The sequence below is a fragment of the Vanessa cardui genome, chromosome 19, assembly GCF_905220365.1.
Source record: "Vanessa cardui chromosome 19, ilVanCard2.1, whole genome shotgun sequence".
In the NCBI taxonomy this organism is placed as follows: Eukaryota; Metazoa; Arthropoda; class Insecta; order Lepidoptera; family Nymphalidae; genus Vanessa; species Vanessa cardui.
In genome coordinates, this window is record NC_061141.1 from 12,411,301 (window position 1) to 12,435,589 (window position 24,289).

Genomic DNA, 24,289 nt, shown 5'->3' on the forward strand with positions numbered 1-24,289 from the left:
AATAACAAATGTCACATCAATTAGTTGACAAAATCGATGTTTTAACAATGATATTGGGTATAATGGAAATTGCGAGCTATTTATTTATATATAAGTACATATAAGTTTAAATATAAAGGCGGAATACACTCCGTAACACTCTAAAGAAGTAACCCTTTATGAGCAAGGGGGTCATTGACAGACAATTATTTTATTGCAAATTAAAGTACTAGAGGTCTTCGGTGTCTAGAAACATATTTATACACAACTATTACCAAATTTAGGTATGTAATGACTATGAAAAAAAAATTTTTTTTTTATGGTATAGGTTGGCGGACGAGCATATGGGCCACCTGACGGTAAGTGGTCACCATCGCCCATAGACAACGACGCTGTACGGAATATTAACTATTCCTTACATCGTCAATGTGCCACTAACCTTGGGAACTAAGGTGTTATGTCCCTTGTGCCTGTAGTTACACTGTCTCACTCACCCTTCAGACCGGAACACAACAATACTGAGTATTGTTATTTGGCGGTAGAATAACTGATGAGTGGGTGGTACCTACCCAGACGGGCTTGCACAAAGCCCTACCACCAAGAAACTTCAAGGATTTCTTATAAATAATATAATATCTCAGTAAGTACACGTATCATCTCCACTACTGTTTTTTGATAGACATCAATCGCACACATTTATATTATGAGTGACGTGCGGCCCGCCCGGGCGCCCGCGCAGCGTTTTACATATAAATTACAGTACTAATCGTGGCCGCATAGAGTTTTGAACGAGAGAAGTGGCAGAATCAAATATGGCTTCGGGAACTCTTGTTTTAAACCTAGAATAATAAATAATATAGATTTTAAATATAAATATATTCAACCCATGCCAGTAGTAAATTACGTCTGTGACAGAATTTCGTCTACATATTGTAATTTCCAATTATAGTACATACTGAAAATATTTAAGACATCTTGATTAATACCGATATTTTTATTTTACGTTGTTATTCAAAAAATGTTTTGTACTTCTAAGCTGACTTAAAGTGATTACAGTGAGTTAGTCAGCCTCACGCCCTTCATGCAACAGACGATAATATTCGTTTGAATTGTAAGTAAATAAAACGGTTTATGAAATAGCGAAACATTGTTAACTTTACATGAATAAATAGACAGCTTATTATACTGTCAAAGCTTAAGAGTCAAATCCCACGTAAATCACGATTTCTGCATATTGTGTTGCAAGGGGAATATTAGGAATTCATAATCTAGGAGAAGCGCATTTATTAACCAGGATTTGTTTAATCGCGGCCATCTATATCTTCGAAAGTCGATAACGGTAGTCGCTTCTAATATTAAGTAATGAGATCTAAAGAATGCAGGATAACGACTTGTAATAGATGAGCCGAGATGAGAGTACTCTCGAACAATCACGCTTAGTTCGAACATTAAATAGACAGACTCGTCTAATTAAGTTCAGTGATTGATTTGAACAAAACAAATACAGAAGCCGCTACTGAGATATTTCTGTTTAAGTTTCATTTAGCTCTATGCATAACATTATAAAGATCGACGACCTCTTTAAATATGGATATAATAATCGTTTCGCATATTTATTGAATGATTTTTTAATGTTTGACATTATGAACATATTTTTTTATGTTTTTGTGAATTTATAGTAAGTTATACTAGAGTTTTATCCAAACAGACCAGATTCAATCAAACCAGGCTGTCATAGACCGACAGGAAGTCTTTAGCGAGTCGACAGGCGCCCACCCGTGCGCTCCCCCAAGGCGAGCACGCGTTTTGCAAATTTGTTTCAAGCGAGGAAATTGGTCTTCAAACTGTACCTGCTACACTATGATCGCCTGGTAATTTTAGAGACTTGGCATATTTTATTGTACTTATCTAACGGATGTTGGCAGTTGGGTAATCTCCTATTCTCAGATATTATATTCATTTTAGCTTAAATTGATGCTAATAGTTAGAAATTTACTCTCCAAACTATTTAGGTACTTTTTTATACATTCTATGAGAAAAGGATTATTTCACGTATTTCTCGGTAATTTTACTCAGGTCCGGATTACCCACGAGACAGTGTAGGTACACTACGTCGGATCCCGAATATAGGCCAATAAGTAAAAAATTGTCTGAATCTCCTCCATTCAATATGGGTGATGTCATATCTACTAATATACGTATTACTAATACAATAAAAATATATAGTAAGTACGAAAACAAATTGCACTATGGCAGAAAAAATATTGAAGGAAATTAGAAAAGAGTCAAAGTTCCCCGAGAAGTTTATTTCAACATGGTTAATCCGGGCCTGTATTTAATAAATATCATACAATAAGGCACCTTGTAAAAAGCAACACGCAACTGCTGTCTTCGTATATCTGTCACTTAGAATTGATACTTTTAAATTCCTTTCATATTCAATAATACAGCTATATTCAAGGAATCTGCTGTTCAGTTCAACACGCGTCGGAATGCCGAGCGATGCCAAACGGTTTCCCATATTACCGATATCATTTCCAGGAAACATGTATTAATTCTACTGACGCTCGAAGCATTCGTCTTGCGTCTCACGTATAAAGATGACTTTATTTTAATATTGCACGCCTGTTTTTTTATCGACTATTGTCTTTTTTACATCACTACGTGCATCGATACTGGCGCCTAGCACACTACTAATTCATTTTACTAATGAGTCGTGTATCCAAATGTTAAAAGACTTACGACGGAATCATTCCATTGAAGTAAATTTAGATTATATCGTAAGAAAATGACATGCACATAAGATTATTACAATATTTAATACCATTTATACACCAACCGATGGTAAGATACCTCCACGATAGAGATTTGAATTGTACTAAGGATAAACCTTTCTTAGCGCCGACTATAACATATTAAGCATTAGTTGTCTTGTGCACTTTATCTCATGTCTGATATTGGTTACAACCTAAATTCTCATAAGAGACTTGCCAGTTGCGCATACATAGGTATCATTTAGATTAAGCTAGAGCGCTAACACTGTGCTTTCTCTAGTTCCTCACTTTATTGTACGGCAATGACTGGAAACAGGAGTCGAGATGGCCCAGTGGTTAGAACGCGTGCACCTTAACCGATGATTGCGGGTTCAAACCCAGGCAAGCACCGCTGATTCATGTGCTTAATTTGTCTTTATAATTCATCTCGTGCTCAGCGGTGAAGGAAAACATCGTGAGGAAACCTGCATGTGACAAATTTCATAGAAATTCTGCCACATGTGTATTCCACCAACCCGCGTTGGAACAGCGTGGTGAAATATGTTCCAAACCTTCTCCTTAAAGGGAGAGGAGGCCTTTAGCCCAGCAGTGGGAATTTACAGGCTGCTGTTGTTGTTGTTGACTGGAAACAGTTCTGATGGAGGAGCACCGGCTGAGGTACGGGACTGCCGAAATTGGCAAATTTTAAACTTAGACCTACTTTATCTAAATATCACATAAATCCTTTTGACTGCTAGCTGTGCGTATTATCAACACACTGAATACTTTTTAGTTCAAACCGAAAAAACGCAATTGAAAATATTTCTGTTCACCGATGTAATAACATCGGTAATAAGAAATATTGTTTGATTTATTTTGGTGGATTGTTTCTAACTAAAACCTATATAAATGTTACAAGTATTAAGTAACGTTAAATATTTTTTAAGAATTATGAATAACAATGATGTTGTTAAATATTATTTTATGGAAAACATATTGATAAACTTATTAAAAGTGACATATTTATTTTGATTTGGATTTAACGTGCGCTCTAGCTATTTTTATATACTGGCTTAGCTACTAATGGATATTAGAGCTAAATATGCCCTTAATATGTGTCAGCAAGTATTTCTTAAGACACGTCTAAATGCTTTTAAGAGTTATAACGAATAGCTTAAAAAGTAGCCTGCCGTTGAAGTCTTCACAAACGAAACAATTCTATAATATAAGAAAATTAACATATTTAAATATCAAGTTCATCGTTTTATTCACGTGTCTTAACATCAATACGGTGCTGTAAATCAATTTGATAGGAGTTTGTAACCGGGGTACTGTGTCAGCCGCAACGCCCGCACGCAAGCATAGTTTTATAAGTTTTCTGAGACGAAACGAATGCTATTAATACTTTATGATTTAATAACACGACACCAACCCTAATATTACATACTTTTTTTAAGCGGCACATAATACCATGTGTTATAAATATTTCAATATTTGTAAAATTCAAATGGTATATTAAGGTAATTGAATATGAATAATTTAATATTAATATTACCACATCATAATATTTTGTTCATTATTACTGATTAACAATCTTAAAGGCGACCCCACTGCCAAGAAGATATTACAGTGCACTAACAGGTGAACTATGCTATTACATACCTTTACATACTTTTATATTCGGATAGACGGAAAGGAGGCGTAAGACGACTTGAGTGTTTAAAACCGCCAACGTTTCCATTCCGTGCGGTTATTTGTAATTTCTTGTCTAAACGGTTATTGGTTATCCGGGATCCGAATTACATAACGATCCGATGTCGTAAAAGCTATCGACTAGATCTAAGAGATAGTTATAGCCGTGATTGCTTATTTCTTAGGTTAGCATGTAATTACATATGTGTACACACATTACATAAATAGATTATTTTTTTATATATATTATTTCTAATTATAATTTATTTTTAATGTGGAAAGCATTTACTCAAAATGCTTGATTTACTGTGGGAAGAGATTTGTGGAAGCCTGTTTGGGTAGGTTATCTTATCATATATTCTTACAATACTGCCTCACTGTTATTGTATATCGGATTAAAGAATCAGTGAGTCAATATAACTTAAGATCGATTATGTTGCGAATGGTTAATAATTACTCCATTGCCAATGTCTGTGGGCGGTGATGACCAGTTATCACCAGGTGGCCAACTTGTCAGTCTACATCCATATTCATAAAAAAAAAACATAATCCATAACATTAGTAACAAAAAAAATGAAGTCACATTTCAGATTGTTTTATTAGCGAAACTTCAAAACGGGTTTTAACGTCGGATCTCCAGAGACAAACATACAAAACTACTTCCTCCGGTAATCAGACACACGTGAACGACAAAACCGCGTTTCTTATAATATTTTTTGCTGCCTACAATTAGGCGGCATACCACGGTTCCGCCCTCCCGTTAGCGCTTCACTGCAAACGTAACCATACGATTTATATTCAAATGCTTCGGTTATATGCTTTGAATATTATGCTCTTTGCTCATGTTTACGAGCAACCTTTATATCAAAGTTAATTTACTTTAATTGAAGAATATGAAACAGATATTTTAAAACTAAGACCAGAAGAATTCTTTTTTTTTTCTCTAAAAGACATTTCATTTTGCAGCCATTTGTATGCCCTAGCAGGGAATCTAAGTAGTGCTATTTATGCAATAAAAACAATTAAAAAACTCACGGACATAAGTACTGCTAGACTAGTTTATTCTAGTAATTTTCACAGTCTTATGTACATATATGAAATATTGACATCAGGTATTCACATACAGGCAGCAGGTATTGAAGTAGCTTTTAATCAGCAGAAAAGAGGCATCCGAACTATTTACAAAACTAGCTCTAGGACATAATTACCCGAGAAATTTAAAATAAACATTAGTATTGATCATGCCACTGTTTAACTCATGTTAGTACCTGTTTTATTTGATAGCATAAAAATCGGTACGTCTATTTGACGGATTCGTATAATGCGAACAGTGTGAGCGTATTTGGCGCCCCAGGGGTTTGGTCCGGATTCCTAACATGTTTGTAGATCTCCCACCGCGGTATGTAGCCCTGGTAATTAGGTTTGAATAATAAGCGCACCCGGCGACTAATTTTAACAAATATAAAGTGATTTATCGGTTAATTTATTTTAGACTCCATACTTGTTTCAAATAACTCTAAAAAGGAAATTTTAAATATATAATTAGGACAATTTGTTTATTGAAAGGGCATGTGTCAAATAAGGGCAAAAGTGTGGAGTGCGATGGAATTGCAATAATATCTTCAAATATTTTGAAAACTTAAAGTTGCTTTGACAACAAAGCAAAAACTGAGGAAGTACATAGCAATCTTTAAACAAAGGAATATTAAAAATCTAAGCCATCAAGTTATCTCTCAACAAGGGTATAGTGATGGGAAACAAACATTATCGATAGATCGATAAGACAGCAGATAAGAGACTCCGCGGGAGGCGCTTATCGTATACATCTGGCGCCTAAATTCCTGCATGCAACCTACACCGTTCGTGAATAGGAATCGCCACTGACGGACAGACGGACCAGCTAACGAGGAGATATCATGAAAATAGTATGGATAAGCTTGTGTTTAAAATAAAAACTTTATTGCACTACTGGGCATAAATTTACGGTACTAAAGTACATAAGACCTATACTGTAAACAATCAAAAATTTGCTAATTATGTCTAAAACGTAGCTAAAAAAGGAACATAAGAAATATGTTCATATGTAATATTTTTTATATATTCACACAATAAAACCATACCAGGTACTAATAATAGTTTTAACAAATTTCATTTAAATAAATAAATAATAAATAATCACCTTAAGCTCGTAGATTAAATATGAAATCGTATCCGTATAACGCTTCAACGTAAACAGATAAACGTTATCGCATTTCGAAATCAAACATTAAACATAATGCAGAAACGACAGGTAGGCACCGTATGCCGTGCACAGGGAATATAAAAACATGACCAAACTTCCTCCATGACGTGTGAGGATTAAAAGGATCTTAAATGTAAAGTGTTACAGTTTAAATTTGTTTGACGGCACGCAGTAATAAATCTTAAACTACGATGACACGTGTCAGTTATTCCGGGAGCTGTCAGAGTGACGTAATGTGTTTATTTATGACGGGCGGCCGGCGTCATCGATGACATGGGAACGTCCCGGACGAACAACACTGATCTATGATAAGCTGTCCGTCCTAGATGCCATGAACACTTTTTTTCTAGACGACCTTAATATTTTCAACTATAAAATAGTATGTATAATAAATGTCAGATTTTTTTTAAATAATTGATTAATAATATTTAAATTATAAAAATATTATATTAAAGTATAGTTTTAAATAATATATAATGTCATCCGATATATCTATCTAATTAAAATCAACGTCGTCAAAGGCAATCTATTATCAAACAATTCCCGCGACGAACATTTATAGCGATTTTATAATGTCGATTGGAAAATGAGAAAAAACATCACAATTCGAAATGGTCGTAATTCTAAAAGAGAACTATTATTAATTTATCTGCATTTAAATAATGGCATACGGTCGTATAAATCAATTATTTTTTATGAAGGTACATAGCCCGAATTCCACTGGCTCCATCTCTCTCCAACAACCATAGCAGACGCGGTTAATTAAAACCGTGTATTAGCATAAACAAATAAAATGCCCCATTACGAATTCAATTTACAATCTCTAAAGTCATTTGAATTAGTCGCAGTAAATAATATCTCGGAAACAGTTGGTATAATAACGTTGTGGTCTGAGGCAGGAGATCTGGCGTGTCCACTCGCCCTAGTCGTGGCTTCTGACTCTATCACTTCGGATTAGAGATATCATATAGAATTATATCATTTCTAATAAAAAAAAAATGCTAAGTTTATTATAATTCAAATTTAAGTTTGTTGTAGAAAAAACATATATTATCAGAGACAAAAAAAACTCTGAATATCTTAGATACACGTAGCCTATTTATATTATATTAATAGTCGTCCACTCATATTAATAACTACAAATATTTGCAAGATTAAAAAAAACTTATTCAGTTTTATTTTATCGATAAAGGTGAATCAGTCCGCAAAAAGGAAAGAACAAAATATCATATCAAATTCATTAATTTTTATTTTTGGCCAAAAACGAGACTTGCTTTACGTGTGTTTTCGATGTAACAGGTCTTGTGTTACAGTTCTAGGAACAATCACGCGTGATACATGCGCGCACGCATTACGAGCCCCTCCCCGCACCCGCTCGGCGGGGCGCTATTGTCCCGCTGTCCTGCACTGAAGGCTCGAGCCACACACCGCTGGGAACTAGGCATGCCAACGTTGGCGATAAAGACTTGTCGCGGTAACAGAACATATTCAAATATTTTCTTCGGAAAAATCGTATGATGTTTTATGCATTCTTATTCATAGAATAACAAATAATCAGTCCCTACTCTATAATTGAAACTTTAGACTTATCGATAGACGTTTGAATTATAATATGAAGGTACCTACTAGGTTACTTAACTAACTATACCCTCAGGTTTGAAAAGTTTTAGTCATAAAGTAACCGTTTAATGAAAAATTGGTTAAACAGAAATTAAAGATAGTTGAATACTGTTCACGATATTAAGATAAATATTTAAAAATAATAATCTAAGTAGGTAAATAATAACGATATCGATAATAGTAACATCACTAGCGTGGCGCCTCGTGGGCCAGCGCGCCGCAGGGATGCATTGTTCGTACAGCTAAAACTGCCTCATATTGGGTTACCCGCCTATATTACACGCGTATACAGACTATCGATATCTTACTTTGATTTTTTTATAAACAACCCTAAATAACATCGTGTCCAATCGATTTTGACTTCTATTTGCGTTTGAATAAACACAAAAATGTAATGAACACTTTTGTAAGTATTATATCATTTCGCCCGCCGCGAGAACGACATAATTTTCATTTTACTACTCCTTGAACAAACACGAACCTTTAATAAATTCTCGAACAAAGATCTAACGTCGCCCCTTATTTGAAAACACTTTTGTCATGCGTCCGTCCCTGTTTTTATATATATTTTTATATAAATCGTCTCGAACTAAATTGTTTTATAAAGCAATAAAAATAATATTTATTATGCGGCTTTGCGTTAATGTGTTGTAAAATTAATGCTCCTAACATAACGTTTAGTACGTGAATTGTTTTTAGCCGCGTATTTTAGGTATCGTGTCACTTCGGTTATTAATTCGGTTTAGGGTAGATTAAGGTATGTTTAACAACTTTAAAGAAAACTTTAAGGTAATTTATTTCGTCATATTTTTATTTTATTAAAAATACAAATCTGGCTTTCATCATTGATACGCATAATTTTTTTTTCAATGAAGTTCAATTTTGTGTTTTTAATATAAAGGTAAGTATCAGGAAAGAAGAGAATAGAGTAGTATACGAATCAGGAACGTTTTATTTTAATAAGATATAAAAAGAGATACGTCGATTTGACCTTGAAATAGAACTTTCATAAAATTATACTTTAAAAATAAGATTTTTGGTTATAGTTTTTAATATACTTCTTTAAACCGATATGTAAATCGAGACATGATCACGTACACCCGAATTATCTATTAGATATATCTTAAATGCAGAATGGACATCTATAGAAAGTATCTTATTAAGACACGATAAGAGTTTATATATATGCTAGTATGTGTGGATAGTTACCTCAGGGTCAACTTTCTTGTACTCAGGGTCGTCCTCGTCCACCTCGAAGTACAACTCTGTGGAGGTCAGCGACACTACGCCTGGCGCCACGAGCCCAGGCGCCACCAGGCGAGCTTTCGTGCTGATGTTAACAGGACCTATGCCGTACAACATTCAGATAAAGTGAGCTAGTGGTAGTAGCTTGAAGTTACTCTAGTCAAGTCAAGGCAACATCACTAACACTAAATTATCAAAACATACGCCTAAACGTTTTAACTGTCAATTAATCTTGAACAAAAATTTGCGCTCAAAAATTCACAGGCGTTTATACAAAAATTATACTTTACAACCTTTGTTCTAGTGTTTCGTCAATGGTTTCTAAAAAATAGTATAAATTCGTTCAATATTCTAAATGTACCGAGCTGAAACATGATCTCCATTGTCGAGTGGTGTGTACACCGGTTTTCATGGGTACGCCACTCTGAGGTCCCGGGTTCGATTCCCGGCCGAGTCGATGTAGACTGCCATTAGTTTTCTATGCTGTCTTTGGTCTGGTTGTTTGTGGTACCGTCGTTACTTCTGATTTCCATAACACAAGTGCTTCAGCTACTTACATTGGGATCGGAGTAATGTATGTGATGTTGTCTCATATATGTCTCATATATTATATATTATATGATCTGCTTTTTTTAAGGTGAATGATGTAAAGTAAAGTAACAGCCTGTAAATTTCCCACTACTGAGATAAGGCCTCCTCTTCCATTAAGGAGAGAGATTGGAACATATTCCACCACACTGTTCCAATGCGGGTTGGTGGAATGCACATGTGACAGAATTTCGATGAAATTAGACACATGCAGGTTTCCTCACGATGTTTTCCTTCACCGCCGAGCACGAGATGAATTATAAACACAATTAAGCACACATATATAGTAGTGCTTGCCTGGGTTTGAACCCGCAATCATCGGTTAAGATGCACGCGTTCTAACCACTGGGCCATCTCAGCATGAATGATGTATTGATAACGTATAGTATATGTGGCGTTCCGTACCGGCCAGGTCCTGGTCGGCGTCGCGCTCGTCCAGCAGCAGCTCGGCGTCGTCCAGCAGCTCGGCCGCGGCCGGAGCCGCCAGCTGCGCGCCGCCCGCCGCCTGCGCGATGCGCGCGTGCAGCTCCTCTGTCGCCTGCAGCGCACGCAAGCTGTATCCGCGCCCTTAAGGCGCTAAGTGACCTAACGACCTAGCTACGAGCAGCGTACAGATAGCAATCGACGCGAGAAACATCAAGGTTATTTTGACGTGACAAGGTTATTTTGACGTGACAACGTCTTATAGACCTAACGACCTAGCTAGCTACGAGCAGCGAACAGATAGCAATCGACGCGAGAAACATCAAGGTTATTTTGACGTGACAAGGTTATTTTGACGTGACAACGTCTTATAGACCTAATGACCTAGCTAGCTACGAGCAGCGAACAGATAGCAATCGACGCGAGAAACATCAAGGTTATTTTGACGTGACAACGTCTTATAGACCTAATGACCTAGCTAGCTACGAGCAGCGAACAGATAGCAATCGACGCGAGAAACATCAAGGTTATTTTGACGTGACAACGTCTTATAGACCTAATGACCTAGCTAGCTACGAGCAGCGAACAGATAGCAATCGACGCGAGAAACATCAAGGTTATTTTGACGTGACAACGTCTTATAGACCTAACGACCTAGCTAGCTACGAGCAGCGAACAGATAGCAATCGACGCGAGAAACATCAAGGTTATTTTGACGTGACAACGTCTTATAGACCTAACGACCTAGCTAGCTACGAGCAGCGAACAGATAGCAATCGACGCGAGAAACATCAAGGTTATTTTGACGTGACAACGTCTTATAGACCTAACGACCTAGCTAGCTACGAGCAGCGAACAGATAGCAATCGACGCGAGAAACATCAAGGTTATTTTGACGTGACAACGTCTTATAGACCTAATGACCTAGCTAGCTACGAGCAGCGAACAGATAGCAATCGACGCGAGAAACATCAAGGTTATTTTGACGTGACAACGTCTTATAGACCTAACGACCTAGCTAGCTACGAGCAGCGAACAGATAGCAATCGACGCGAGAAACATCAAGGTTATTTTGACGTGACAAGGTTATTTTGACGTGACAACGTCTTATAGACCTAATGACCTAGCTAGCTACGAGCAGCGAACAGATAGCAATCGACGCGAGAAACATCAAGGTTATTTTGACGTGACAACGTCTTATAGACCTAATGACCTAGCTAGCTACGAGCAGCGAACAGATAGCAATCGACGCGAGAAACATCAAGGTTATTTTGACGTGACAACGTCTTATAGACCTAACGACCTTGCTAGCTACGAGCAGCGAACAGATAGCAATCGACGCGAGAAACATCAAGGTTATTTTGACGTGACAACGTCTTATAGACCTAACGACCTAGATAGCTACGAAGAGCGTACAGATAGCAATCGACGCGAGAAACTTCAAAGTTATTTTGACGTGACAACGTCTTATAGACCTAACGACCTAGCTAGCTACGAGCAGCGAACAGATAGCAATCGACGCGAGAAACATCAAGGTTATTTTGACGTGACAACGTCTTATAAATTGGTTTGCCGGGTGACACTTCAAGAAACTGCGTTACGCTCCGCTCACGTTATGCGCTCACAATGAGAGCGAGTGAGAGGCACGCGTCCCTTCCACTCGGGCATGGTTAGCCCGCCTAAGAGCGAGAGAGACAGACATACATCCTACTATACGAATGAATATTCACATTAAAATTATTTTACCACTCAAAGTCGTTGTCACGTAAAACTTTCGCCCGTATACCGACTTTACAGGCAACCAATTTTGTCATTATGGTTCTTATTTTAATATTTGAAAAAAAATGCTGAATACAAAATACCGAGGTCTCCGTATCCAATGGAACCGGGAAAGCTCTCATATAATTAAAATCAAAATGAGACGATAAATAGCGGCGTTTTTAATGCCGTTAATTTCAGGGCAGCTTTTCATGACGATTGCTATCATAGACCTCAGATAAAACATTAAGTATGTAGTGCGAGCTGAATCGGTATATATCTCGATTGTAGGAGGTCACCGGGCGCACCTGCAAGATGGCGTCGGTGGGCGGCGGCGGCGGCGCGTGGTGCGCGCGCGCGGCGTGGCGGCGGCCGCGCGCGTCGGGCACGAGGCGGCGCCGGCGCCGCGCGTCGTCCTCCCACGAGTCCAGCTTCCAGAAGCCGCCGTCGATGGACTCGCCCTCGCTCACCCTGCAACACGCGGGGCGTCAGCGCGGGCGCGGGGCGGGGCGGGGCGGGGCGGGGCGGCGCTCACCCGGCGCGCGCGGCGGCGGCGTGGTGCAGCTTGTCGAGCAGGCGCGCGGCGGCGGCGTGGTCGCGGCGGCGCGCGGCGGCGATGAGGCGCTCGCACGTGCGCTCCTCCTCCGAGCGCTCCTGGCTCGTGCTGGCGCACCCGCACTGCGCACACACACACACACACGGAGGTTGCATCATCGAAAACATTCATCGGATTCAGCACAAATAAATTACGAGGATCCTCGGATCTCTGGATTGAGCGAGTGTTCTATGGTCTTCGTCCTCGGATCGAATTACCTCGAAATCGGCATGTTTGAGGACGTCGTCGGCCCTCATTCTGTTCAGAATGAATTCGGCCTCGTTGGCGACCCTGACGATGTGATCCCTCATCGCGTGCGACAGCAGCCTGCCCTCGTTGATGAGTTCGATGAAGGCCAGGCCCGCGTGCTTCTGGAGGGAGTTCTGCCACTCCTGGGAGCAGAGCAGCATCACTAGTTCCACTACGGATGTGCTGGATTTGAAGGTTTGGAGACCTGAAATTTGTGAGTAAAACATATAAATATGTTTATTAAAGTATTTTTTTAAAACTATAATAAATTTCAGGCTAACTTATTTATTTTACATTCACTCAGTAAGTGTTTGAACCCACCAAAATAAAGTATATTTTGTTTAAATTTTCTGTCATCTAAGTTCGTCTTAATTTTAAATCGAGCTTACATATAACATTATATATTTACCCTCCATTAACAATTCTTGACCGTGACTGCCCACTAGTGTCTTGGAGAGGAAGGGTGCGAAATCGAGCATGATTTCTCTCAGCAAAGGACATACTGGACCCAAAGCGGTCTCCAGCTTGTGGGTGAGAGACGCTTCTCGAGACACCCCATCCGCCGACATTGATGCGTTCATTGTAAGGCCAGCTAGAGCTTCGTTATCCTGAAAATATGAAGGTGTTTGCTTGAAGAAATAACGGAACTGTTCATAAAATACTCTATTGGAATAGAAGTCTTTAGGTGGTCAGTTGTCCAGAATTCTTTATTTAGCTAAAAAGTTCTAACACAATAATGTATTTATAATGCTCTAATTAATAACTGTAATTCAACTGGGCAATATTATACGAAAAGTTGTATAGATATATATTTACAGGATGTAAATGCCGTTGCGCAGTTTGAAGAGTTCTGTTAAGACGCTGAGCGATGTGATGATGCTCAGAATTCCGCATGTGGATTTGTTTGTCCATGTCTGTAACAGAAAATAATCATACCGTAGTCATACATACATTTGATGTTCAAAAAATTCCAAATTATCACATACAAATTACAAACAAGACTAGGCTGTGACTTTGTTTTTTAAACAACATTTTTGAAAATATTGGTGTCATTGGCAAAATATGGAAATATGTGGCAAAATGTTAATTTTTATGCATTGAACAGGAAATTTATATATAATTCATTTTACTTTCATCAAATTCTGTATAATCTGGCATAACATATGTTTCCATCAAGTATACTATCAGTTTTCGCAGTTCACATATACATATATAATACCTTCATGAATATTTCCCTCGTGGTCTCTCGTCCTCCCTGTAATCGTGGCTGGACCTCTTTCGCCATCTTCGTTTAAATTTACATCAGTCCATGATTCATCATTACTTACCTGAAAAAATAAGTCATGTAATTACAATTTTGGGTAAAATTTGGTCTTTGAAATGTCTGACACAAGAAATTATGAACAAGCGTGAGCGATATTTGTTCAATGGAATAAGAATCTTTTAAGATGAGTTATAGCAGTTATTTTCAGTGCCATTTTGTCTCTCACTTACTGGGTGTTTATTGTCATCCAAGGCGATCTCGCTCGAGGTTTCAGGGTCGTTATTAGTGGTCTCGGTAGAGTTAAGATGAAACGAACCAGCGTCTTCGATCGAGTCCACGCTCTGTTAATGTCATTTTCATATAGAATATTTTTATCTGCTAATTTTACAAGAATTAGAAATACTTATTGCGTTGCTGATTTAATTTTATACGTTTTTTCATTAATCTATTGTCTATAAAACAACATCTGAGCGTAATGACGTAACAATATTGTCCAACTAAATCGTATGATCTTGAATTAAACAAATTTATCGTCGATATATTAAAAAATATCGTAGCATGACTCTCATACTAACCGTACATACCTAACTTTTATCGGCCATTAATAGTCATTTAAATACAGACCATATTTTTTTTCGAAACGATAGGTACAATAATTTTTAAGAAACTTTAACGAGGTATATTTAGGCAGTTACAATAATACTCACGTCATGAAGAAAGAGGGATTAAATTAGCAAAGGTGAAAACAGTCATGCAAATTGAGTGGAAATAAAGTCGTGAAGCAAGCGAAGCACACACACACATGCAAAATAGATATATAAATACATATAAATAAATAAATTTACACACAGATCGAAACAGTTCCCGAGTAGTATCATCACGCAATATTTCATACATTACAAAATGTTACTTACATAAATCAGTATTATTTGAATATAATAATAGGTATCACTTCTCTTTTTTATAAATGTTCTAATTTAGTAATAACAATATTTATTTCTTTATGTTATAATTAAATATATTCTATCTAAGTGAGCTAAATTAAAGTGTCTGTGTAGGTGTAAAATTGTATTCATTATGAGATAAGCGAAAATATATAATTGTATTTAAAAAAGTCTTAAGCACTTTTATGAAATAAATATTGTATATTTCACCATAAAAGATAATAAAAACAATAAATTACACGTACCTATGTCTGGCTTGGTATTGTGCTATTAGTGTAAACTATTTGTTGTATTGTGATTTATCGTATTGATACGTGAACTAAACATTGTAAACATATTATGTACATTATCATGTTACAAATAACGTGAGCGTAGCTGTAAATTAATGTTCTGTGGGTATTTTCATTAGTTGGAGGATGAAATCCCGCTATTGTAATTCAAGCTTGTGATCAAAAATCGGTGATGAAGTGGTTCGGAAGCCCTTAATACTGAATATTATATTTGTTTAAAGAAATCAAATTTTAAATATTCCAAATTTATATAAATCATCACTTTTCATTTAATAAAATTTAACCTATCGTATTACTAGGCTTCCATAAAACAATAAGAGGTGTTCACACTAAGAACTCGTGTGTAATTCAACGTGTACAAACCAGGTTCACAACCGACACCGTTATTCCCGACAATGTTTTGGACCTTGCGCTGGGAGGCTTATAACCGGAAAACAAAAAAATATTTAAAAACTTTCGAATATTGTAACTCCTTATGTTACTTTTATCCACAAATATATCCAGGGAAATTTAAAATATTGTACATTTTAGCATGTTTTAAAATACAAATTTTCGTCTAATAAACTATTAGTACACAGAAATGTAACACAGAATGATGTAGATTGTCTATGGCTAATGAAGTAGAGACTAACACTTAAGAATGAGAGTGAAAGACCCCATCGAAGTAAATCTAAAGACAAACACCAAAGAGTCGACAGACCACCAACGCGAGAAGAGAACGCAGTAACTAATAGAGGGACAGACGATCCTAATCCTCAGCCCACAACTAACCTTCTGCTTGCTCTGAGTCTTGACTCGGAGACTCGATTTGAATAGCGGCTCCTCTTTCTCAGAGCTCGGTGTTACCGCCAGTTCCACCACCTTGGACTTCTCACCGGAATTCGGTTTCACTTCGTCCGTGGTCGTCTCAATCTTAGCGACGCCCTCTTCCGTCCCATCCTTTATTAATTAAATGCGACGGCAAAATAAGAAGATATGTATGAAGCGTCTGATGTTAATAATGACACCACATTTACGTATGCGTACGCGACAACGAAAACCAATGATGGCAATGTAGGAGCAAATGAAAACTGTTTAAAAAATAGGTTCTGACGGTTTCCGCGATGCGCGAGTATAATCAGGGGACATGCATAACAGCTAGAAAATGCCTACTTACAAACACTAAAAGAGTTTCTGTGATTGCTAAACTACCATTTTGAGTCATGAATTTATCGAAAATGCATGCTAGATATTTCTCAAAATCATAACGCCTAAAATAGATTTCTTGCAAAAATAAGGTTGACAAATGCCTTTGTAAAATTTAAAGCAATACACTTTATCAACCATATATTTACAAATGAACTAGTAATTATTATTAAATTAAAACAAAACTACATAATGATCAAAGAGTAGTACCAGATTTTGTATTGAAGAGCTCTAAAACTATATTTTGAATGGGACAGAACAGTTAATTAATTTAACGAGGATCTTACATGCCACGTTCACTTCAACGAGAACATATAACATTTTTCGTAGACTTACCTTCATGGACGGCGAGTCCAACTCATTCATCGTCGAGTTGTTTTCGTCCACAACTATCATAGCGTACTCGACGTCATCTCCGTTGTGTTCTATGCAAGAAGATACATTGTTAATAGCAAATAGGTGGAGTATTACTCTCTTCACGACATCGAGGAAGCTTTAAAGAAGCGACTGAGATAATATTTAATAATTAAGGAATTTTATGAGGACCAAGCTCGACTAAGAATATCTAATTATTGAATACTATGTATGTTCGCTACGATTTTAATAAAGCTTAAAACATCCTTATAGTTACAAGATAAAGTCATGTGAATAAAGCGAAATTATACATTAAAAACGTAAACATTTCATTTCTCTCCAAGAAATTATCTACTTATTTAAATAAAAAGCAATTTCAATTTTATAATGTCTGTAAGAACCAAAAGTTATGAACTTTTTGAAACAAATTAATATACATGCATTTTTACCGCTACGTGACTTCAAGTACTAAGGGCAATGATGACGCAAATAATAATAAAAATACTGAAAATTGTTAGCGATGCCTAAGCAGTGCTGGTATACACTGTTTTGTCACGTTTAGGAATTACTGTTAAATCAAACATCTTAAGTTGTAAGCACATGATTATTTGATACTTACGGGAAGGTAAGTAGTAATGTTTTAATAATAAATTGGTGTTTTGTTTACAATTTTAAATACAAAGATATTTTCAATCATAGAGACGATACTGATTATTACAGAAAGCTTTTTTATTAGGAACGTATTTGCAAATATTTTTTATGAAAGAGACAAAACAGCGTGCGCAAACATCGACCACATTAGTATTTACAAACGTTCGCATCGCAACCCGAACACTTTGTCAATATGAATATTACGCAAGAGTAACGACTAATTCAAGCTCGGAAGCGCGTTTAAAGCCACGTCGAAACGATCGTCACTCCGTCGTAATGTACTTATTTATTATCTGAAACGATTTTTCTATTTCAGAAATAATTAAATTAAATTTTAGCGACGTATTTGTATGATTGAATGAAGAGAGCAATGATTGCGTTTGGGAACAAAATGTCGGAACGATGTCGATGCGAACGCAGCGGGGCCGCGTTTACCTGCGTGCGCGCGGTGGTAATTAGCGATGCGTGCGTGCGCGTGCGTATTATTGTTAACGTGTTGGCCGCAATCGAGCTTGCAGTGCGAGTGGCGGTGAGCGGGATGCCCACCCGGCAGGAACTGGGGGTACACGTGGTGCGACCACTGGGGGAACAGCGGCCGCGACCCTGCAGCGCGCCACGGGTACGGAACGGGCCGAGTTCGGGGAGCGAAGGAACGGACCCAAATAACATAAGGTTAGGGAAAAGTGAAGGAGCATTAAGGAAGGAAATTAACGTGTAGTGTAGAATCGAAACGAAATTAACAGTACCAGGATAACATAGATAGGAATCGTTCATAAATAGGAAAAAAGCGCACGTATATAGAATTTCAATAGTTATAAATAATATTAGAGATACATTTGTGATAGGTGTTTCGGTGTGTTACGATTCCGACGATGTAATCGCAGTGTAGCGTTGTGTAAGTAACGTAGATTTTACCAGTGTCCCAAATCGTGACGCGTATTTCAAGCGGCGTGAAAAAAGGGGAAAAAACAGCACGTCAGATATACAAAGTCAATTGGTTTTAACCTTCGTGTTTGCAACGAAGCGGTCAAAAGATCACTTCTATATTCTCTTGAAAAATATTTACAATAATTAAAGTGTTTTTTTATTCTCTCGTAAATTTACCATAACGATATTTGAAAGTATTAAATTTAAAATACACTAGATGTGAACTTACTCTAAAGTCAATTACACTTGTATACAATTTTTGTCTTCAATATTAATTTTTTTTAATAGCTTTTGACCGATAGTAAAATTTAGTAAAATTCTTAACAGAAAACATTACCTGAGAGATTAAGAATTCATAAATAATAATGGTGCGACTAAGCGTACTGAAGAAGCAAATTAATGAGTCTACTATGAAAATCAGATTTGATGAATTATGATATACCTTTAAGTTAAACTATTTTTTAAACTAGTTGTTTAAATAGACTATTTTATAGACTTATACAAAATATTTACAATACAGAATCCAGGTCACAGAACATCTACGAAAATAAGTTCATTTCTAGAAAAATCGTCATGAAGTAAACTGAAATCATAACAACGGCTAAGTATGATCACAACATAACTAAAATATTTAAGAAAATTATGGTTTTCAAATCTCCAGCCGAACCGACAAATGGGTTATAACAGATCTGCCTCGACTAAACCAATAGCCGCCGACTAAATACGTGAGAGCCGACCAACGCTAGCGCATCGGCGGCGGCGTACCGTGGTGCTCGTGCGCGTGCGCAACGCGGCGCGCGCACTCGGGCGGCGCGTGCGCGGGCGGCTCCAGGATGTCGCGGTACTTGGACACCATCAGCACCGAGATGAAGTACACGATCGCCAGCGACAGGAACTGCGCCTGCTTCGTCTCCTCCTGCGGCGCGACACATTCGTTGGTGCTTTGCGGCGGCATCCGCCATTACGTCACTAAGTATTCCTAGTTTGGACACGAATCACTCACGACGTCTCGGTAGATCACGGCTCGCAGCCTGTTCACGTCCATGTCCTGCAGTAATCTCTCGGGATCTTTCACCGGACTCGAAGCATCGGCTAGGCTCGCAACGACACTCTAAATTAGAAAAACACAATGGGAATGGTTTAATCACTGACGCATACAATGTCATTCGCTTTTTGTAAATCCTACGCAGTGATAAGGTGATTTCTTTTGTATATCATGTAGATTGCAGGAAAGCGAAAACGCTGTCAAATGGTATGCCACCACTGGCCAAAGTTATAGGTAGTTTAAGAAATATTATGTTTTGTCCCCTGTGTTTGTGTTGTAGAATACACAGTGGGCTAGTAATATCTATCTAGATAGTCTTGCTTAACGTTTTATCAGCAAGTATCGAGCATCGAGAATTAATTGTGTAGTAAAAATATTTATAATTAATTCAAAATAAAGACTTACACAATTTAAATTTAAATGTTAATTAACGATGAACTGAATTGGTAAAAACTATAAAATATAATAAGAAAAACTTCTCTTATTTTTATATCTATGTCTAAACTAGGAAAGTGCACTAATTAATCAAACGAATTAATTGGCTTATCAAATTTAGCCATGAGATCGATAAATCGCTGTACCAGGCGTTCATAAATTCGTAGAAGTTGAGCGTACCTTAGGCGAAGGTGATTCGTTGCGATTGCTCCTTGCCGCGGCGCAGCGCTGGCGCTCCTTACACTCGAGACAGTTACGCACGGCACACGTGCACACCTGTCGACAACCACCGCTACAACTACGTCTACGGGCTACGCTATGCTACGTCAAACTCTCACCGATTTATGTGATCCTAGTAGCGAACTATATTACACCGTTTATTAAACTCATTATAGAAATATCTCAATTTGTCCTGGGGTTCAAATTAATCAGTAAGAATTCACATTCAATGAATATTCTGTACTAAAACTAAAACATCAACCTATTTTTCTATATTACATTTTAACAATACGAAAAAACTAACCCTCCAACAATCAGTAACATCGATCTATTCTCTTATATTTTTATTGGAACAATAAAATCTATTCTAATAATCATTTACTACTCACAAATATCAACAACAAATATTAAATAAGACTAATATTATTTGTCAATTTTTAGTTCAAACTGAAACTAAATTAACAAACATGAACTTTTAAAAGATTTGGAAGATTTTCAAACAACCTTCGAAGTACTGTAAAGGTTTACCTTACACGTATGCAATAAGAGATAAAAGTCGATACACAGTAAGACTAAACACACATACATAAAAAACGTTAAATGTATAATCTGTATACCTACAGCAATGAAAAGAATTTAGAATGTATACACGGCTATAGTCTACGTCTGAAACTGGATCGCTGCTGTACTCACGAGTCTCAGACACTGCCGGAGGATGCCTCCGCTGGACATATTTTTTTCTGCCTCCAGTTCCGCGAAGTTCAGCGCGCTCGCGAATATCAGCACGTCGGCCATCGACACGAGTCGCTGCAGGAACGTGACGGCCACCTCGACGGGCATTCCTTGCGTGGGCTCGATTACATCTAATTCGTTCTGGGGAGTAAAATAACATTGTCGCTTGTATTTCAGTAAAAAAAAGTAAAGTAACAGCCTGTAAATTTCCCGCTGCTGGGTTAAGGCCTCCTCTTCCATTAAGGAGAGGGTTTGGAACATATTCCACCACGCTGTTCCAATGCGGGTTGGTGGAATGCACATGTGGCAGAATTTCAATGAAATTAGACACATGCAGGTTTCCTCACGATGTTTTCCTTCACCGCCGAGCACGAGATGAATTATAAACACAAATTCAGCACATATATATAATGGTGCTTGCCTGGATTTGAACCCGCAAACATTGGTTAAGATGCACGCGTTCTAACCACTGGGCCATCTCAGCTCATGTATTTCAGGAGTTGGTTAAAATATTTAACTAAGTATTATGCAACTCAGAACACTTGGATTCACAGACGTGACATTTTGAGTTTCGAGGATAGTAATACATAGATAGAAGATATAGAAAATATAGAATAGAAGCAGTTGAGTTCAACAAATGCTTACATTAGGCGACGTGGCGGACGCCAGCAGCGGCAGCAGGCCGCCGCACGCGATGATGAGGTTGTCGGCGAGCTGGCTGATGAGGTGCACGGTGTTCACGACGAAGATCGCGTTCTCGCTGCTGTTCACGAAGTCTATCACCGACTTAGTGGAGTGACTTCGCCATACCTTTAAAGCAATATTCCGTTAATAAATAACTAGAAACGTTTGTAGTTGAGATTTCTCACACGTAGGAAGTTAGAGGCCGTTCGTGGCCGGTGTAAAATATATTTTTAATAATTTTTAGATTATTACAAACAACACAGTAGTAAATAAATATCAGCTTATTTATTTTATTTTAAGTTTCTTTATTGAAAATGTCTTTAATAGCTTAATAAATCAATTAAGCTAATTGGACAATAAATTAATGTTACCTGGATATCAGTCTCCAATGAGAATAATACATCGGACAGCAGGCGCTGGTGAATATAGGACCAGCGGAATTCCGGTATGCGAAACGGTGGCCTTGTCGGTCCGGGAGAGAACATCGGCCGATTGCACTTGGACGGTCGTTTAGTTTCTGAAAGTTTTTAAACAGTAACGTGTAATATAAGTACTACAAATGGCAGGAGCTCTTAGAAATAAACAACTTTTCATATAAAACTATTAAATTAAAAAATGTTAAAATTGGCGTTTTGGATGAAACTTTTGAAGTAAAATTAAAGTAAGTTACTATACAAATATTGCCAATAATTAAAAAAAAATCATACCGAAGTGATTTGAGTCAACTTGTGTACTCGTAGATGCGCTGCGGGGCCTCTTTGGTGACGTTGATGTATTAGTCCCTTGTGTAGCGACACCTTCGCCTCTATTGCTATCCTGCTTCATCTCACTGTCACCGGGCAAGCTAACTCGTCTTTTGTCCCTTTCGTCACAATTCCTATCTTCTTCATTATCCTGCTCTTTTTTATTAGCTAGGGATATATTCTCACTAATGGTTGATATGGGAGGTATTTCAGGCGTTTTGGGTTCTTCTATTTCATTACTTTCTATTCTTTGGCTTTCATTTTTGGAATTTTCTTCGACATCAACACCAGTTGGCGATGTAGACTCATTTTTGGATTCTTCTGTCGTGGGCACTAAAAACTCCCCGCCGAGAGGTAACACATTGCTTTCGTGCGAAAGGTCCGGCAGATCCCTGTGGGGACTATCTAAATTAATATCTGTTGTAATTATATCTTCACTTTTAGAAACAACCGCAGAGATTATATCCATAACTAAGTCATTAGCAATCGTTTCTACGACTTGCTTTTGATCCAAAATATCTTCAATATCTTGTTCTAAGTCTTCACGACCATTCGGCGTGTTTCCCTCTGAATGAAGGCCCCCGGATATAGCGCCAGAATCGGTATCGTCGTCTGTTTTTAATCTCACAGTTTCCAAAGCAACCGTTAATACATCATTGACAATATTTATCGCAATGTGCTTAGGGTCATCAGTTGAAACATCATCTGGAATGCTAGAGTCAGTCTTTTCTTGTATTTTTCTAGGACTAGTCGCTTCACTTGGAGTTAAGTACAACTCGGACGGATCTGATAGCTCGGATTCCCTTTCATTTATATTATTTAAACCATCAGCAACTCTTTCGGGACTCGCCGTTTCACTCACTGATAAGCTAGAGGGCAATCCTTCACTCTTGTCTGTGTTATCGTCTTTCATTACGTTATCTCCTATATCTCTAACTGGAATGTAATCGAGACTACCTTGCCTAGTCAAGGGCTTATCAGTTTTCTCTGAATCAGGTTCGATCGTCCCGATACCTGACTCGGAACTTTCTAGAAGCTTATTTTCAATAATAGATTGAACTAATTCGTTATTCGCATTGAGCATTTTGTCTTCGATCTGTTCTTCGTCGATAGCGTGCTCGACTTCGGCGTTACTAACACTATCACAACCATCGATGGGCACTTCGGTATTGACAGTTTTCACTGGGCTATGCACTTTACACACTTCACTATACACTACTGTAGTCCGACTGTCTTCTGTACTTTCACTTGGCTTTTTACACCTACACGATTCAACTTCTCGGAGTGACAATCCTTTCCCTAGTTCGGTTTGAGCTCCGTGGTTGAGGACGTTTTGTTTGATGACAGTAACTGGAGTACTTTCATCGCTGCCGTCCGCATCCGGCAGAACCCTGGCCTTGGCAGAGGCATCTGTGTGTCTGTCCCAGCCGGATATCGTTGAGATAGGTCGCTGTTGCCTTTCCGCGGGGTCTGTGATATTGTCGGCTCGTCTTTGCTCGTAATGTTCGTACATTTGAGCAAATTGGAGTTTGAATTCTTCATAAGATACCTGTTAAAGATGAAAGTAGTATTAATGTATTTAACATACAAGTTTGATCATCTTGATAATCATTACACGTTAATAAATAAATAATAAATATGAGACAACATCACATACATTACTACTCCGATC

The 24,289-nt window shown here is 37.8% G+C and overlaps 1 protein-coding gene across 8 annotated transcripts in view; it reads right to left on the bottom strand.

The window, feature by feature from the left end:
• The window catches only part of LOC124537775 (neurobeachin-like), a 410,519-nt gene that overhangs the window by 143,556 nt on the left and 242,674 nt on the right, over positions 1-24,289 (bottom strand). For 6 of the 8 annotated variants that reach the window (XM_047114671.1, XM_047114669.1, XM_047114672.1 and 3 more), the window contains 19 exons: positions 22,582-24,166; positions 22,246-22,391; positions 21,836-22,000; positions 21,152-21,331; positions 20,420-20,515; positions 19,763-19,870; positions 19,525-19,675; positions 17,164-17,252; positions 16,414-16,581; positions 16,006-16,062; positions 14,639-14,749; positions 14,364-14,472; positions 13,961-14,058; positions 13,554-13,752; positions 13,114-13,349; positions 12,836-12,978; positions 12,609-12,771; positions 10,525-10,657; positions 9,496-9,632 (listed from right to left, as the gene is read on the bottom strand). In XM_047114671.1, coding sequence (XP_046970627.1) covers positions 9,496-9,632; positions 10,525-10,657; positions 12,609-12,771; positions 12,836-12,978; positions 13,114-13,349; positions 13,554-13,752; positions 13,961-14,058; positions 14,364-14,472; positions 14,639-14,749; positions 16,006-16,062; positions 16,414-16,581; positions 17,164-17,252; positions 19,525-19,675; positions 19,763-19,870; positions 20,420-20,515; positions 21,152-21,331; positions 21,836-22,000; positions 22,246-22,391; positions 22,582-24,166 — 4,074 coding nt within the window. The remainder of the gene's footprint in view (positions 1-9,495; positions 9,633-10,524; positions 10,658-12,608; positions 12,772-12,835; positions 12,979-13,113; positions 13,350-13,553; positions 13,753-13,960; positions 14,059-14,363; positions 14,473-14,638; positions 14,750-16,005; positions 16,063-16,413; positions 16,582-17,163; positions 17,253-19,524; positions 19,676-19,762; positions 19,871-20,419; positions 20,516-21,151; positions 21,332-21,835; positions 22,001-22,245; positions 22,392-22,581; positions 24,167-24,289) is intronic. The other 2 variants (XM_047114670.1, XM_047114674.1) reach the window with 2 other exon arrangements.